The 17649-nt window shown below is 43.5% G+C and overlaps 2 protein-coding genes across 2 annotated transcripts; both read right to left on the bottom strand.

The window, feature by feature from the left end:
* Positions 1–3521: 3521 nt before the first annotated feature.
* Positions 3522–8918, bottom strand: LOC136538424 (GATA transcription factor 26-like). Its single transcript, XM_066530396.1, has 6 exons — positions 8327–8918; positions 7070–7387; positions 5933–6359; positions 5712–5784; positions 4352–4472; positions 3522–4200 (listed from the first exon to the last, which is right to left on the bottom strand). Exons 1-6 carry the CDS (start codon positions 8364–8366, stop codon positions 3863–3865), a joined length of 1317 nt encoding a protein of 438 aa, XP_066386493.1. The 5' UTR covers positions 8367–8918; the 3' UTR covers positions 3522–3862.
* A 3843-nt stretch (positions 8919–12761) lies between these two features.
* On the bottom strand, positions 12762–17352 carry LOC136536319 (uncharacterized). The gene is made up of 3 exons (XM_066528655.1): positions 14035–17352; positions 12985–13074; positions 12762–12908 (listed from the first exon to the last, which is right to left on the bottom strand). The coding sequence occupies exons 1-3, from the start codon at positions 17350–17352 to the stop codon at positions 12762–12764; spliced, it is 3555 nt and encodes a 1184-aa protein (XP_066384752.1).
* Between the last annotated feature and the right edge of the window lie 297 nt (positions 17353–17649).

The raw sequence follows: 17649 nt of genomic DNA, 5'->3' as shown, positions 1-17649 counted from the left end.
CTTTCTCTACTAGGAGCCACTCCCTCTTACCTTCTAGATCTCATCCACCTCCAACTTGGGGCTGAGTAGATCCATGATGGTCGTGACTGAATCCATGGCTAAGCCGATCGGATCAAGCTCTAGGATGCTCCTCATTGTTGGGGCCAAGCTCCTTTGTGCCACCATAGAGGGGTGATAATGGTAGGGTGTAAGGGCAGAGTTGTGCCGATGGTGACACCAAGAAGAGAGAGATGGAGTAATATCGACTAGAGAAGAAGAGAGAGATGGAGCGATGTGGAAATGAGAGAGAGGAAAGAGCTAGGTATTAAAAATGAAAAAATAAAAAAGAATTCAGCGACTGACAGGTGGACCCCATATGTCAAGCGAATTTTAGGAGAGAGGTGGGATTAGTAATATGCTTGAAGGAGGCGACAAAGAATAAAAAAGATGGTGGACATAATATACCCTATATGCTCTTTTGAGATACGGTGGATAGGAGATCTATTGGGGATGCTCTAAGGTCACCTACAAAAGAAGTTCCAATGGCGGACTTAGGACTATCCGATAGGGGCCTCGCTACTTGTTTCTCCTCTCTATTCCTATACCTCTATTTCTTCTCCTTCCTCTTCTTTATCTATGTCTAAAATTGTTTGGGGGCGGGTGTTAAGGGGATCCATTGCCTGCAAGAGGGAGGGGGTGGATTCGCCCTTGAAGAAATTCATGTATATTGTTTGGTGCACCAAAATTAGCAAATATTTGGTTATGACCTATATTTTTTATTTTTATTATACACTTAGGAAACCTAAAATGTGAACGCGCCCACATTCAGTAGGTATGGAAGGTTAGGGTTGGCAACAACTTCTCTTTCTTCTCCTGAGGCACTTTTATTTCCTCACACGTCTTATTTCTCTTCTTTGCCCTCAAGCATACCTAACCTTCACCCATCATAGAGCCATCAACCCAAAGGCTATTCACGATCCGCAATGCAGAGATGCTTGTGTTATTATGTTCTTGTTGAAACACTATGCCTTGCAAGAGTATGTTGGATGCTTGAGCCGCTGGAAGACCTCACCGCTTTTAGCTATGGTTGTAGCTGCTATTATCTAGAGTGAGTTCTAGAAGCCGATTTGAAACTTGGATCTTTTTTAGCAAAAGTTTAGATTGAGTTGTATTATGAGACATGATTCAGCATTTTGTGTCTAAAGTTTTCAAATTTGAGTTGAAAGGAAAACGTTGTAATCGAAAGTTTTGGATCTCAGTTGAAGATTTTTTATGCAAGTTGGGAGTTATGAAGTTGAGTTAAAATTGAGGCAATCGCTAAAGAACTTGCCTTATTCAAGTTGAAAGATGGGATCTTGGAAGTGGTTAGAGGAGGTGAACTTATTCAAGCTGAAAGATGGGATCCTGGAGGATTGGAAGCAGCTGCGGAGGGTGAACTAAAATATAGGGGGGGCTAATTTGTCCGATGCTAATTGTAATTACACTAATGCTACAGTTTTTTTTAAGAAATAAAAAATGGATAATGCCTAGAACGTTAGCGGCCACTAGCCAGCTAACGAGGGCCGTAGACCGTAGGAGAGCTCCGTAGGGGACTCCATGTACGATTTACTTATTGGGCTGCTATGCTAGCTTGTTTTAAAAGCAAGGAGTATTACTGGTTGCTTCGTGGTCTAGTTAGCTAGTAGTCATTATACTGGTTGCTTACTGGGCCTTCAGTTTTTTGCTGCACTGGGCTCCGCCCCTGATTGGAAGTGGTTAGTGGAGGGGAACAGCCATCCCCGACAGGGGAGGTAAGTTTTCTAACAATTTGCTTGTATGAATTAATAGAAACCATTTGTCAAAGAACAGTTTGAAAATACTCTGATACTATATCAGTTGCAGTCAAAATCTGCAAAAAAAAAAAAAAAAAAAGCGCAATGTGTTGATAATCGCTTCAACGTATGATCTAATTAAAAAGAATAGTATTATGTCAAGAAGATTCAACAAACAGGTTCAGTAAAAAAATCAACAGACAGCACTGATTGGGATGGTTAGAAGTGAAATGTCATATGGAGAAGGGGCTGTTTAGCTTGGCCTTTTTAAGTAGACAAACCAATAGTTTGGGTAGCCATGCTGAAACCTAAGGGATGTCAATTCCAGATAGTTTTTTTAGCTTATAACCATACCGGGCAGGACTTCTTCCACAATCATCCATCTATACTAGAACCTGTCCTAATGGGCTTTTATGAGTCTTTTTTTTACTTTTCTTTTTAATACAAGAAAAAAGTCCACATTATCGCTCTCAACTTTTGCGAAAGTGTACTTTTCCTCCCAGAACTCTAAAACCCGATAAACCACCTCCCTAAACTTTTAAAACCGTTCGTTTTACCTCCCTCACCGGTTATAAGCGGCTTTGTGTTTTTCTTTTTTATTTATTTCGGCTAAATCTTTGAAAAATTATAGTAAATCACAGAAAAATTATAAAATAAAAAATCCAATTTTGTTGGACTCCACATGAGTAGATCTACACAGTGAGCATATAATATCATATGCTTTAGTACATTTTTTTTTGCTGTAGCTTTAAATCCACTTTCATACTCATTGGATCATGTATAACTTAGTTATAGATTTATTTAGGTGTATGCTTGTTAAAAAATATTTATAAATCTAAAGCATAGATCTAAAACTACAGCAAAAAAATTATACTAAAACATATAATATTATATATTCACTGTGTAGATCTACTCATGTGGAGTTCAACAAAATTGAATTTTTTATTTTATAATTTTTCTGTGATTTACTATGATTTTCCAAAGATTCAACCAAAATAAATAAAAAGGAAAAAAACAAAAACGCCTTTGAAAACTACTTATAACCGATCAAGGAGGTAAAACGAACGGTTTTAAAAGTTCAAGAGGTGGTTTACCCGGTTTTAGAGTCCAGGGAGAAAAAACAAACTTTCGCAAAAGTTAAGAGAGGTAATGTGGACTTTTTCCTTAATATAATGATACACAATTCTCATTCGTGTCAAAAAAAAGATTTGACTCAATTCGGCCTAGTAGTCTAGGCAATGCAGATTTTTTTAAAGCATTACCAAATTCCTGCATTCAACCAAGTGATGACAAAATTGAGGTCACTAGCGCAGTTACTTGCTGGTGACCTAAGGCCATGCCCACTTGCACATATCACTAACCAACACTAACATCATCCACATTGTCTTCTCATAAGTCAAGACCCTATTCACTTATGCAGATTTTTTTAAAGCATGACCAAATTCCTGCATTCAACCAAGTGATGACAAAATTGAGGTCACTAGCGCAGTTACTTGCTGGTGACCTAAGGCCATGCCCACTTGCACATATCACTAACCAACACTAACATCATCCACATTGTTTTCTCATAAGTCAAGACCCTATTCACTTAGACTTATCAGCCATGGTACAGTGTTTTTCTCTAAAAAAAACAGTATCAGCCGCAAAAACCATCAACCCTGCAATGCAGACACGAACAGACATACTCAACGGGATAAAACAGATGAGCGAACAACCACTTCAGCACTGACCGTAAACTGCAATATCACAAACATTATTCTAATATCCTCCTTTTTTTTTAATTTTCCTGCAATAAGGTGATATATTTTCCATACAGGGATAAACTATACTTTCTCCATGAGCCATATGCTACAGAAAACCAGTAAAAACCTGGTCCAAAAGCACGCTACAAATGTTAGCTGAACCAAGTTAGCAGACGACGCACGTTGTTATGTAAATCAGGCAATTACAACACTCCCATGAACAAACGGACGCCCATTGGTGGTCGGCAAATAGAGGCATCATGATCCACGAGGCTAAAGTAAACTGCAACTAATGGTTGTTCCTAACCTGCTTGCTGATGTGACCTGAGACTATGGTTGCTTCAGATGCCCCTCCCCTTCAGCAACCCCACCCACAGAGGTGGAGATGTGGGTTATTGAGCTCAGCTGAGATGGCTGACAAAGAAGTTCTGCCTCTGGGTGCCGTGCATTGAGAGGAATCTCCAGCAGCAAGTCTTGATCAGAGTTGGCATACTGAGGAGGGACAAATAATGATAACTTTTCTGGGGGTAACATGAATAAGTTAAGTGCTCCTCCAGTGCAAGCTGAATCTTTGGTGGCGTAGCCAGATTTTGGCAAAGATGAGTTTTTAAATTGAGTCATCAAAGCTCCAGATTTTAGAACTCTTAAAGGACTCCTCATGGTACCATCTGCATGTTCACAAGCAAAGAAAATAAGAAACCTTTCTGTTACAGACATAAGGAAATAGTAAAATAGAAATATATACTACATAAGACATTTTTGGATGTCACATCTAGAAACTTGATGCAAATCAGGATTAGAGAAAATAATATTACTAACCTGAGTCGCTCTGAAAGTGGTTATCGTCACGGGATCTTTTGACTGGTTTTATGGTAGACTTGGTAAAGCCTTTTGATCCACTGATATTCTCCACTCCTCTTGTTTCCTTAATTTCCTTTTCCTGAACAAAGAGAAATACCTAATTAGCCATGTACAAGCAAGCTTGGAAGTTCATATCGGCAATAAGTCAAAAGAAGATAAAGTGGAAGGGTTGCCCTGGGGGAGGGGGGAGGGAGATGTCCGTAAATGTATTAGAAAGCCATTTGGATACCTTTAGTTGTTTATAGCACTCCAGCCATTTGCATTTTGTTAAATTAGTTAAGAGCGTGTTTAGTTCCCCAAAGTTGGATATTTGGGCCACTGTAGCACTTTCGTTTTTATTTGGCAATTAGTGTTCAAACATGGACTAATTAGGCTCAAAACGTTCGTCTCGCAATTTCCCACCAAACTGTGCAATTAGTTTTTTTTTCGTCTACATTTAATGCTCTATGCACGAACCGCAAACATTCGATGTGATAGGTACTGTAGCACTTTTGGGGATTTTGGGGTGGAACTAAACACGCGCTAAGGCAAGTGTCTTTACTTTCTTCCACTCTTCATCACTGCAGAAAGATGAATCAAGAATTCCCTCTCCAAGCAGTAGACTTGAGCATTTTGAGGGCCGGGCCAGGCCGAAAAAAAGGCCGATTATTTGGGTCCGAAAACGTCCCGTCCACGACCATCCCATTGGGCAAGTCGGGCCTAATTTTTCAGGCCGTGCACGGGCCTGGGTGGGCCGCCCGCGCATTTTACACTGTAAATTAGCTAAAATAGTATTTCAGGCCGGGCTCGGGCTAAGAAAAAAAATTTCTGGGCAGCGGGATCTGTGCCCAGGCCCTGTCCACTATGGTTCGTGGGCGGGCCAAAACCCGGGCCAGGCCGGGCCAGGCTCAATTTGCTCAGGTCTACCAAGCAGCATTTGGTAGCTGTCTATAGCATCAGAAAATTGGATAGAACTAAACATGGGTCTAAGGCTGCAGCAAGAACAAGATACAAATGAGGACTAGCGTAAAGTGGCCTCAGGTTGTGTTACTTAAATTATGGGCAAGAATAAAGTAAACCTTTCAGGTGTCAAGGAGTCTAACAGGAGGAAGAAATTTGAGCAACTGTTGTTGGTCCTCTTTAGTTAGATATTTCATGAAGTTAGTATAGTTGATAACATCCTGCTCAAGAAGAAGACAATATATACATGTTTAGTTTCAATGATGATTAGCCAACATATGTATATGTTAAACATACTCAGTGGTGTTCAGTGCAAATAAACATCTGCAGACTACAGATCATCAACCCAAACAAAAAAAAGCATGTATAGGACAGATACCTCTAAATCTGCTGAAACTAAAGGTGAATCAACACTCTCCAGGATATGTTGATTTTCATAATGAAGTTTATCCCTGCAAAACAAAGATAAGACCGAAAAAGAAAACTTAGATTGTTTCTTACCGAAGTAACCTGTGTAACCAATACTGAATGAGCATAGACAATAAAACCAATGCTGAAATGCCCACTTCTATGTTAATAAGAACATAAAAAGTATAATACCTTCTACCATTATCTTCAATACGCAGAAGTGACCTTTTTGGTCTCACAGTTGCAGCATTTAAGTTGATTGCTGCCTTGTTTCCACTATGAGAGACAAACGACACAGACCCTGAATAGGATTCGCTTGTAATGTATGATTTATTATCTGCAGGAATGGAGCTTGCTTCTGATTCTTCCTCCAGTGATTTTGAGTTCGGATGCCTTAGAAGCACACTTCCAGAGCCAATCTCAAATGAACCAACAGGAGTTTCACTATGGTACAGTAGGTCTTCCTCTGATGATCCTGAAAGGTAGTATAACTGCTCTTCATGCATGATGGAGTTAAGATCTTTTGCAAGCTTTTCTACAGATGAAGGCTTCGGACGAGTGACACAGCTCCTCTTTCTTGATGGCACTAGGGATTCCCAAGCATGTGATTGTGCTGAACCTGAATTGGCAATATATCATAGTCAAATGACATATATAACAAAAAAAAAGGAAAGGTAATTTCTAGAGTATGGAAAATCTTGGGAATTGATATTAGATCTTTATTTTGTTTCATAGGCTCAAAGTGATTAAACACCACTTCAGAGATGTGGTAAAGGACGACACACTATTGCATATCATGCATCAAGTATTGATTTTTTTTAGCAAACCAAGTATTGATATTTAGTTAAACATTGTCTTATTAGATATTATGCTCCATGCCATCTGAATCCAATATGTAGACCACAATCGTTCACGGTTACCCCATGATAATAGTAAGTAATTTAGTCACAAGTAGATAGTGATTTATCAAACCACCATAAGTTCTAAACTTCTTGCGAATTCATAGTTCTAAACTACAGACAACAGGAATTTAATAAAAAAAATATTTGGGTGGCACCAATACGGTTGTGAAAAACAGAGAAGAAAAATAAGATCTGCAATACAAGCTTATTATTAATATGATCTCTCAAAGGGTAGCAGTAGAATAACTATATAAAGATGTCTAATGGAAATTTTAGTGTATTAAGCATAACTTTGCAGACAAGCATACAAGAATGTATTTCTGGCATTCATCTGGATTGAGTCCAATCTCAAGCGCATACTCGAAGAATGAGAGAGCACCCAAATTATATTATTAAGCAATAACAAAGTAGGCATGAGATCACTGACCAGTCATTTCAGCAACACGACTCTCAGAGTATGATACTGCAGATCCAGAACTAGACCAATTGCTTGGGTCAGCACCCCCCATCTTTTGGAAATTCTGACCAGAAAATGGCTCATTCTCCATTATGATGTGATTTGATTTTTTCTTCTGGGACTTTGACTTTGATGTTGGTGGCTTCAGCCTACTAACTCTAGGTTCATCATCATCCTTGCGATGCATTGGAGTGTAGTTTGCCAATGAACCCTTTGTTCTCCATCTCGAGCCACATGCATTGCAGAGCACTGGCTTATCTGGTGGCCCATTTCGCCAAAGGGGAGTACCTGTTCCAGCATTTCCCATGAGAAAACCATCAAAACTGATACAAAAATATGGGCAGCACACAAGTTCGGCAGTGTGCCCATTACTACTATTTACATGTAGCAAGACATGGTGACATCATGGTACTACGGTAGGGAACATAGAAAAAGGGTAAGAAACTATACATCATCAAGAATGTATCGAGAAGGCATCGCGTAACCAATCACATATATTCAGATATTGTTTTCAATGCCTCAATGGTTAGTTCAACTGTACAGGCATGTAATTCTTAATATGCTGTTCTACGCATTGGCCATACTGAGTGCTGATAGCCACTTCAAAGGAGCATTTTGCTGTAGTAATAGTTGAACAAAGTTCAGACCATATAATGCTGCTGGCACAAGATGGGATAAACCTGTGTAATTACAGAGCAAAGCAATGTTTTCACTTCAATGGAATCCTGAAACTAAGCATATTTCTGTAGCAGCAGCAGCAGCAATTGAACTCTAAATGACAGAAGCAAATGGTTATTTTCTTCTTCTTGAATTGGAGCCTGAGCAGAATCTAATCTCTCATTATCTGCAGAAGTCATCAAAGAAGCGTATATCCACCGTAGTCAAACACAAGCCTAAATGTGTTCCGTGAGCATGGTACAAACCGTTCGTCACGTTCAGAATTTTATAGGCAAAGACCCTAGAAACCTCAACCGTATCCACAGATTTCTCTTGAACACTGCTGGCAGTTCAATGAATCCAGAGTAGTAATAACCGCCAACGAAAACACAAAGATGAGGAATTCGAGTCCGATTTTGTCTAAGGCCCGCTTCCCAGATGCATAATCGGGGAAATCATCACCCGTAAAGTACTAGTTGCTAAGGAACAATGAGAGAAAGAGAGGAAAACAAGAGAAAAATAAAAGAACTGGAAGAAAAAATTTAGCTTTATTCAAGCATAAGAGCTCACTTGTGACTCCGCAATGATGGCAGGGTCCTTGCTTTCCCATGATTCCCTCTGCTCCTCACCTTCCCACAGGTGAAGAAGAATGGACCAGAGGAAAATCTCAACAAAACAAACACGGGAAAACAAAGCAGAAACAAGCAGTTCTCCTGTACAGGTAAATTGTTGAGCACAAGAAAGGAAAAAAAAACCGAAAAAAGTATTTCTCTGTACGAATCTCGTCAAACCCAGAGGGGGTTCCTGAGGACAATTCCACAGCCCATGGAGGTGCTAAAGAACCAAGCCTTACTTTGGTGTTCTTCTTCCTTTCTCCCTTCCCTTCTGGGGGGGGGGGGGGGGGGGGGGATAATGTAGAAGGAGAAATGCAGCAGCAGCCGGCGGGGGAGATTAGCAAAGGCAGGGCGAAAAGCATATGGGGATGAATCCAAAAGAATTATAATTTAAAATGCATATGTTTTTATTAAATCTAGAGAGAGAAGCAATTAGGAATTGGGCAAAGTTGGGAAAAAAGATGAGGTAGAGTGACAGAGAAGAGGGGAAAGCTTCTTTCTCTCTTGTATCTTTCGGCCTTTGGGGTTGATTTTTGTTGTGATTTCATTTCATTCAACCGCATTATTATTCATCTGGATGTGACTAAGTTGGAGCTGAGGATATTCCCTTGAACTAATTATTAGTCAATTTGCTTACCTTAAAGCCCTCCACTCCGGGTGCCATTAAAAGAATCTTTTTGCCTTGGGCCATTTGCATCTTACCCCCTTGAGAAAGAGCACATGTTGTCCACCAAAGTCGTGTATGGAGACGCTACACAAGCTCAACCAACAATGCATTGTTGTTGTAAAAAAAATGCATTGTTACATAACGGAGTTTAGATTGAAAGTCCATTTTGATAGGTTAAATGCAATTTGGTGTATAGATTTTAGGCATAGATCGCAAGCTTACAGTATTGTCAATAAAAGTCCATTATGAGAAAGTGCACCAAAGTGCTACCCAATAGCAACAAAAGTCAGGCTAGAACCCCTTAAACTAGAGTTGAGGGCCCGTTCATGTGACGGGTCGCGCAGCTCGTCACTATGTCCTCCTCCCCCATCACTGCCTCCCACTAGCTTCAGCAGCCTCCACCGTCCCGCCGCTGTCCTTCGCTACCTCCACCGCTTGGCTAGTCGAAGCTCTGCCACCTCCACTCACTCGCCCATAGCCACTATCGACCGCGCCTATGACGAGAGCCCTCCAAAAACCATGAAACCCTAACCCCCCGACCACTAATCATGTGACCTTCTTCGGCAATGGCATTATGCGATGCGGTCGCGTGCTATCACATGACAGTGTGCGGTAGAGTTCCTCTAGAGTTTAAGATCATCAGACATCCTTTAGATAGGTACTACCTCCGTCCACAGAAGAATGCAATTCTCACATGTTGAGGAGTCAAACAGTTTAAACTTTGACTAAAATTGTATGAAAAAGTGCTAACACTCATGAGACAAAATAAGTATCTTTAGATTAGTTATAGAATATATTTTCATAATGAATTTATTGGAGACATAAATGCTAATATTATTTACTACAAACTTCATCAAACTTATGGTAGTTTGACCGATACGGTTCCCATAATTACATTCTTTTGTGAACGGGGGGACTACGTGGTATCTAGTGGTCGGGCAGACATCATTCCCTAGAGGTATATTGGCATAGATGAAAGTTGTAGTTCAACCTCTGTGCTACAAACATGATAAAACGAGGCAAAATTTGATAACTATTTGAAATATTTGAAATGAGCCTAAACTATATTTGCATTTTTTAGGTCGATCACAGTATGGAAATGACTAAGGTAGGAAGTTAGGCGTCATTAATAGCGTAAATACTGTGGGTAGAACATCTGTTTCATTCGGATGCGCGTTGGTGGGTCTCAACACCGGCCTGAACGACCCAACAATGCCATCTGCACGGACGGACCCATCTCACGTTGCTCAAAATAAAAAATCTCCGTCACTTTCCTCTTGAATCGCTGCTGCTTCCGCATCCATTCTCGAACCGCCGTCATGCCCGCACCACCACGGCGTGCTCTACCGTGACTGCGCTACCGGCGGTCGAAACGCGGTGGCATGCTGCACCGCGCCCGAGCGCCATCGCATGCCTTCCTATCCCCCACCACTACTCACCACTCGCTGCCGAGTTCTTTGAGTCGACACAGCGTGGTCCACGGTGACTCTGCTCTGGCGCGGTGTTCTTCACTGCGCCCAGCCGCTTGCCTACCGCCATCCTCCCTCTCCACTGCACCCGAGCGTCGCTTGCTGGCTACCGCAGTTCCCCACCAGGTAGGTCGTGGCCGCCGTCGCCGCCATGTTCCAAGTGTTTTTGGGTGTTTCAGAAGTATGTTTTTAAGTGTTTCATCTAGATATTGCCTATGTTGCAGTGGTTATATATGCACGTTGCAAGTATATATTTTTAGTGTTTCAGTTGTTTCATACGTATGTTTCAAGTATTTTATCCGGATGTTGCAGTAGTATATCTGGACGTTGCATAACATGCATGTTGCAAGCGTATGTTTCAAGTGTTTCAGGTGTTTCATACGTATGTTGCAAGTGTTTTATCTGTATGTTACAAAAGTAGATCTGGATGTTGCATGCATTTGCAATGGCTTTCAACTGTTTTCAGGTGTTTTGCAATTGTTTCAGACGTATGTTGCAAGTATTTCAACTGTTTCGGATATATGTTGCAAGTGTTTTATCTGGATGTTGCAAAAGTAGATCTGGTATTGCACATGTTGCAATGGGACCACTTGCTGCAGCCGTCTGATGCAGTGCTGGGGCGCCGCTAAGCGGCGTAGAATGTCCCCCGCCTACATGCGCGTGGAAAACGTACGAGGCACGAGCAGTCTCCGCGTGTTGTAGGTCGGGTGGGCGGCACGTGAGGTCAGGGTGGCGCGGGCTCCGCGTGGGTGCACCGGGGTGCTGGCACCGGCATCCGGATGCAGGCGTCCGTCTGGACGTTCGGGCGCTAGCAATCCCCTGTTAATAGAGAAAAATTCCATAGTGCATCCGGTGATCATTGCCCAACGGCTTAGCGTATAAACACAGATTTGGTGAAGACAGCTGTTTATTAGAAACAGAGTGCGAAAAGCACTGCAAGTTCCCAATATGGAGGGCTGTACACAGGCCGGTCCCAAAAGCTGGTTTCGTGGTGTTTGACAAAAATAAATTACTAGGTGATCTCGTACTATTCGCTAGGTGATCTTACAAGTCAGTTGTTGAATTGACAGTGGCACAATGACATCTTGCAATATTTTTTTTCTCTAACATAACATAGTGTATTTGGAAATCCTGATGCTACCCAGCATTTTACACCCAAAGACAAGCGACTCTGCGCTGTATCAAATCCAACCAACAGTCATACAAACTCCAAATCTGACCACATGAATAAGGCTGTGTTTAGTTCGCGAAATGAAAATTTTTAGATGTCATATCAGATGTTTCGGGGATGTCGGAAGGGGTTTTCGGATACTAATAAAAAAACTAATTACATAGCTCGCCTGGAAACCGCGAGACGAATTTATTAAGCCTAATTAATTCATCATTAGCGCATGTTAGTTACTGTAGCACTTATGGCTAATCATGGACTAATTAGTCTTAAAACATCCGTCTCACGATTTCCAACCAAACTATGTAATTAGTTTTTTTCGTCTATATTTAATACTCCATGCATGTGCTGCAAGATTCGATGTTATACTTTGGGTGAAAATTTTTTGGAACTAAACCCGGCCTAATTGGCTCTCGACCTACTAGTCCCGTTTCAGCAGGGCATTAAATTCCGCTTGATTCAGTCCCTTTTTTAAAATAGTGGGTAATTTTCACATACATCTATTTTTCTCTTCTCGAATACTCAGGAAATAAAAATGTGCATCTTTGTATTGATTCCGATCACCTGTGCCAAGCGGCCCGATGGTCCAGTTAATTCTGAATTACGTTCTAAAAAACATACTACATCTCTTCTTGAAACTAAAGCTGAACGAAAATGAAGCAAAAGTATTGGGGCGTGTCTGTCACCCATTCAACGACAGCCACCAGCATGTTCGTTTTGCCGTAAACGATCATGGATTATTTACTACTGGCTAATTTAGTGTGAGAGAAAAATATTGTTTCAGCTTATAATCTACGATCGTATACGAGCAAACGATCAGGCTGCACATCTTCACCTCTAGGAAGAACAGCGTTAGCAAAACTGTTACGACCCTAACCAGATAGATGGGTTCGCCGGCGTGCACGCGCGGCTGGGAGCACGGCGAAGGCGCCGCCTCGAGCAAGCAACAGAAGGAAGAAGAAGATTCGGGAATTAGGTTTGTGTTATTCGCTGTCCTCCCATCCTCCCACACAGCGAGTATTTCATCGGTTTAACGACAAAAACGGGCCGGGCCCAAAGATTACATCCACGCGGCTCGCAGGCCGTCTTACTGGCCCATCTCAATCAACAGCCGGAGTCCCGTTCGTGACATCTCCCCCTCCTTAAGCTGCAGCGCGCCCTCGCGATGCAGACCCCGCTGACTGCAGCAACGCTGATGGTACAGCCGTGGCACGCTCCCAGGTGGCCCAATGTGCTGGACAGGACTCACGTTGCAACAGAGCAACTGGTACAACCCGGTGACCTACTAGATGAAGCCGCTGATCCAGTACCTGGGATGGTGGAAGACCTTCCAGCATGTAGAGAAGCTGAAGCTGATCATCAGTAGACAGGGTGGTGTTCGGAGGTAAAGCTTTCTTGAGCTGTGACACATGCAAAACAGGATGAATTTGACTAGTGGCAGGTAACTGAAGCTTGTACGCTACTTTACCCACGGTTTGGAGCACCAGATATGGTCCGAAGTACTTGTAGCTGAGCTTTTGGTTGGTGCGACGAGCAACAGATTGTTGGATATGTGGTTGCAGCTTGACATAGACCCAATCACCCACAGAGAAGGTTCTTTCCTGGCGATTCTTGTCAGTTTGATGTTTCATACGCTGCTGAGCGCGAGCTAGGTTTTGCTGAATATGCTGCAACATGAGGTTACGGGACTGGAGCCAAGCCTCCAGATCAGGAACTGAGCAGGCATCAGTAAGTGTAATTCCGAAGTGCTTGGGCGGATAGCCATATAATGCCTCAAAGGGGGTATGACCATGGGCCGAGTGGTAGGTGGTATTATACCAAAACTCGGCTAAAGGAACCCACTGAGCCCATTTGTGAGGACAGGAGTGAACCATGCAACGAAGATAGGTTTCGAGGCACTGGTTCAAGCGTTCCGTTTGACCGTCGGTTTGTGGATGATAGGCCGAGCTCATGTTGAGTGTGGTGTCAGTAAGTTTGAAAAGCTCTTGCCATAGGTTACTAGTGAAGAGGCGATCGCGATCTGAGATGATGACAGATGGCATTCCGTGCAATTTGTAGACACTAGAAATGAAAGTTTGAGCCACAGACAGGGCAGTGTAGGGATGGCTGAGGCATATGAAGTGGGCATATTTGGTTAGTTTGTCGACAACGACCAAAATAGTGTCAAATTGCTTGGACTTGGGTAGACCTTCGATGAAATCAAGGCTGATAGTGTGCCAAGCATGTTGGGGCACAGGCAACGGTTGCAATAAACCGGGCAAACGACAATGTTCAGGTTTAGCCTGGGCACAGACCTCACAGGCATGGATAAAGTCAATGACAGACTGCTTCAAATTGGGCCAGGCAAACAGGGCACGTACCTTGTGATAAGTTGCAGTAATGCCACTGTGGCCTCCCAGACCACTGGAATGAAGTGCCAATAGCACTGCCTGATGTGCTTCTGTGTGATGGCCCAGCCAAATTCTGTTTTTATATTTGATGAGACCATCAGATAAGGTGAAACCTTTATCATTGGATCCAGTGAGGCTGAGTTCTGTGAGCAGTTGCTTGGTCTGATCATCCTTGGTATAACCTTCCACTATGATTTCTAGCCACCTGGGTGTACTGGTAGAGATGGCTGCCACTGTGCTAGGTTCAGCTTGCCGAGATAAAGCATCAGCAGCCTTGTTTTCCAACCCCTTCTTGTACACTATCTTGTACTGCAGCCCTAGGAGCTTGAGAAAGGCTTTGTGCTGCATCCCTTCCTGTAACTTTTGTTCTCCCAAATGTATCAGGCTTTTATGATCAGTGGCTATACTGAACTCTTGATGTTGCAGATAGGATTTCCATTTGGTAACTGCCAAGATGAGTGCCAGGCATTCTTTTTCATATGTAGATAATGCTTGAGTTTTGGGACCAAGTGCCTTGCTAATGTAAGCCACAGGGTGGTTGTCCTGGGAAAGCACAGCACCCACTCCTGTGGAGGATGCATCTGTCTCAATGGTGAATGGCTTGCTGAAATCTGGTAGGACCAGAACAGGGGCTGAGATTAAAGCCTGCTTGAGAGCCTCAAAACTCATTTGCAATTGTGGTGTCCAGTGAAAGAGAACGTCCTTCTTGAGGAGGTCAGTTAATGGTCGACTGATAAGGCCATAATTCTTGATGAATTTGCGGTAATAACCAGACAATCCAAGGAACCCTCTTAACTGTTTGAGATCTGTTGGAGTGGGCCAGTTGGCCACCGCTTCAATTTTCTTGGGGTCTGTGGCAACTCCCTCGGCACTGATGATGTGTCCCAAGTACTCCAAAGTCTGTTGGGCAAATGAGCACTTAGAGCGCTTGAGGAAGAACTGATGCTGCTCGAGGATTTGAAAAACCTGCTGTAGCTGTTGCAAGTGGGCATCTAGTGTTGGACTGTAGATTAAGATGTCATCGACAAAGACCAGCACACACTTGCGGAGCAGGGGCTTGAAAATTGTGTTCATTAAGGCTTGAAATGTGGCAGGGGCATTGGTGAGCCCAAAGGGCATTACCCTAAATTCCCAATGCCCACTATGTGTTTTGAAGGCTGTTTTCTCTTCATCAGCTGGTTGCAGTCTGATCTGATGGTAGCCAGAGCGCATATCCAGTTTAGTGAACCAGGCTGCTCCATTGAGTTCATCCAAGAGTTCATCAACAACTGGCAGAGGGTACTTGTCCTTGACAGTGATGTTGTTGAGCTGTCTGTAATCCACACAAAAACGCCAGCTGCCATCTTTCTTCTTTACCAAAAGAACTGGGGAGGCAAAGGGGCTATGGCTGGGCTTAATAATGCCATTGGTTAGCATTTCTTGGATTTGGCGCTCAATTTCATCTTTCTGAGAAGGTGAATATCTATAAGGCTTGATGTTGACAGGTTTGACACCAGGAATCAATGGGATGTGGTGATCAAACTCTCTAGGTGGTGGAAGGGAATCAGGCTCTTTGAAAAGGTGGGCATGGCTGTCAACAAGGTTTTGGATGGATGGTGGGATGGATTGGGTGGGTTTGGTGGTTTGTGTTTGACTAAGATGTATCATTTGAGCCACTCCCCCTTTTCTGAGCAGACCTCTCAATTTCCTTGCCTTGAGCTTGTGACAGGTAGACAGTTGGTCCTTTACGCCTTTGAGACTAATTCTGTGCCCAGAATAAGTGAACCGCAACAATTTTCTCTTCCAGTGGATCCACATAGGACTAAATCTCTCCAACCAATCCATACCTAACACCATGTCATAGTAAGGTAATGGAAGAGTGCGGACGTTGGTAGAGAAAGTATGCCCCTGAGTCCACCAAGTAAAATTGAGGACCTGCTGTTGGCTCATAATCTTTTCACCATTAGCCACAGTGACTGTTACAGGAGGAGCTGATGTGAGATCACACTTTAAGGTGTCAGCAGTCGTCTGACTGAGGAAGGAGCTGGAACTGCCTGAGTCAATCAGGATCAAAATTTCCTGACCATTGACCAAGCCTGTGAGTTTGATGGTTTTCCTGCCTTGTACCCCCACTGTTGCAGCTTGAGATAAAGAAAAGACCTCGTCTTCACTGGATTCGTCAGAGGTAGGCTCAGACTTGTTGGGTTCTGGAAAAAGGTCCATAACTTCCTCTAGGATATGGAGGGAGACCTTATCAGGGCATTTATGATTCCGGCCCCATTTTTCACCACACTTCATGCATAAGCCTTGAGCACGGCGTTGAGCTCTGAGTGTAGTCCATTTGTCCTCCCACTGGGGTTTAGCGTCTTCAGTTGGAGTGGCGCCCAGAATACCAGGTGCTGCTGCCTGAGGTGGCTTGGCTGGAAACTTGTTGTACTCTCGATAATGGCGCTTGCCAAAATACTTGGGTTGAGACTCCAACACCTCAGCCTGCATAAGAGCCAGTGACAGAGCCACATCAACTGTTCTCGGCTTATGTAAAACAATAGCAGCTCTGATGTCAGGATGTAGCCCTTGGAGGAATTTGCTAACAAAGAAAACATCATCTAGTTGATTGTTATGAACAAGCACTTTATGCATGACAGTTTGGAATCTATCATAATAGTCCTGAACATCAGAGGTTTGCTTAATGCTTAGTAATTCCAACATAGAATTGTGGTAGAGATCTTTGCCAAATTTAGATTCAATAGCAATACAAAGTTCAACCCAATTATCTACCCCATGCTGTGCTTCGTAAGTTTGTAGCCATAAAGCAGCATGCCCTTTGAAATGAAGGGTGCCATACTGAGCCCAACGATGCACAGGAACATTGAACATATCAAAATATTTTTCCGCTTTTTCTTTCCAGACTTTTGGGTGAGACCCATCAAATTTGGGAAACTGGGCCTTAGGCAGACGACAGTCATTGGAGGTAGGTGCAGCATGATAATGAACTGGAAAGTTGGGGGTGGATGACTGACCATTGGCCAGGGGATGAGTGAGGACCAGAGTCCCCCCATCATGCCCCTGTGGTGATGTTGCAGCGCCGAGGCCCATGGCCCGCCCCTCTTCCTCGCGCTTCGGGGCCGATGGCGGAGCGTTGTGCGCTTCCAACGCCGCGACGCGCGATGTAAGAGTCTTGATCTCCATGGTCAGCTCGGTGGATGCGTGGTCGACCTCAGGACGCCAACGATTGAAAGACTCCATGAGCAGGAGCATGGACTTCATCTGCGCGCTGAGCGCATCGAGCTTTTCTTCAGCAGTCGCCATTCGGGAGGTGAGGGTTGGGGGTTTGGGTTTGCGCGCCAGCGAGTGGGTTGGCTTGGATGGCAGTGGTGGCGGATCGACTGGAAGCGGAAATCGATGGGGAAACGGAAGGAAAATGGATCTGTCTGGTGGAAACTTACCAGCACAGTGGAAGCGGCGCGGATGGAGGTAGGGGAAGGAGGTGGTAGGTAAGTTGAACGGCGACGCTGGCGGATCTGGCGGTGGAGATGCGGGAGATTCGGCGTACGACCTCGCTGCTGCTCGGGATTCAACCGTCGGCGACGGGATTTTACGAACCCG

This window comes from Miscanthus floridulus, chromosome 2 (assembly GCF_019320115.1).
Source record: "Miscanthus floridulus cultivar M001 chromosome 2, ASM1932011v1, whole genome shotgun sequence".
NCBI classification, from domain to species: domain Eukaryota; kingdom Viridiplantae; phylum Streptophyta; class Magnoliopsida; order Poales; family Poaceae; genus Miscanthus; species Miscanthus floridulus.
This window is presented reverse-complemented; position numbering and strand designations above follow the sequence as displayed.

Coding starts and splice junctions, on each gene's coding strand:
- LOC136538424 (XM_066530396.1), bottom strand. CDS start 8,366: ATGGGAAAGCAAGGACCCTGCCATCATTGCGGAGTCACAA. Junction 5,785..5,932: donor ATTGAAGATAATGGTAGAAG/GTATTATACTTT, acceptor TTTGTTTTGCAG/GGATAAACTTCATTATGAAA. Junction 4,201..4,351: donor CCACTTTCAGAGCGACTCAG/GTTAGTAATATT, acceptor GTGAACATGCAG/ATGGTACCATGAGGAGTCCT.
- LOC136536319 (XM_066528655.1), bottom strand. CDS start 17,352: ATGGCGACTGCTGAAGAAAAGCTCGATGCGCTCAGCGCGCAGATGAAG. Junction 13,075..14,034: donor TTACTGCAACTTATCACAAG/GTACGTGCCCTG, acceptor CATGTGTCACAG/CTCAAGAAAGCTTTACCTCC. Junction 12,909..12,984: donor AAGGTCTTCCACCATCCCAG/GTACTGGATCAG, acceptor AGTCCTGTCCAG/CACATTGGGCCACCTGGGAG.